General features: G+C 37.9%; 1 protein-coding gene across 2 annotated transcripts in view; it reads right to left on the reverse strand.

Moving 5' to 3' along the window:
- Window positions 1–396, reverse strand: part of LOC116670057 (CD209 antigen-like protein B) — a 2,988-nt gene extending 2,592 nt beyond the window's left edge. For both annotated transcript variants that reach the window (XM_032500330.1, XM_032500331.1), the window contains exons 1-2: window positions 194–396; window positions 1–90 (exon numbers count right to left, since the gene is read on the reverse strand). The exon at window positions 1–90 is cut by the window's left edge. In XM_032500330.1, the coding sequence (XP_032356221.1) occupies window positions 1–90; window positions 194–257 (154 nt within the window). In that variant the 5' untranslated portion in view covers window positions 258–396. The remainder of the gene's footprint in view (window positions 91–193) is intronic.

Here is a 396-nt window from a genome sequence, read left to right on the forward strand (position 1 = left end):
TCAGAATAGTGTTTAGCAGTCCTAAACACACGATAACCAACAGATACAGCGGAAGACTTCTGGACCCAACTTTGACTGTGCATATAGAGCCTGAATAAACAACACTTTGATGTTAGCTTGAAGTGAAGAACAGATAATAATGCAGTAGGTTTTCTAAAATAATTATGAAGAAGTTCAAATAATACAAGATTACCTTTGCTTCCTATGTTATGTTGCAAGGATTTTCCATCTTTGCCGTTGTCTCTATTTAAAATCATGTCTGGATATCCCTCTGGTCTTCAGGTTTTTACTCAAAAGTCACTTTTATCTGTATGAGGTGGCTGTTCTGTCAATATTACAAAACTGTGCGCGTGTGTGTGTGTGTGTGTGTGTGTGTGTGTGTGTGTGTGTGTGTGT

Source organism: Etheostoma spectabile, chromosome 20 (assembly GCF_008692095.1).
Source record: "Etheostoma spectabile isolate EspeVRDwgs_2016 chromosome 20, UIUC_Espe_1.0, whole genome shotgun sequence".
Classification (NCBI taxonomy): Eukaryota; Metazoa; Chordata; class Actinopteri; order Perciformes; family Percidae; genus Etheostoma; species Etheostoma spectabile.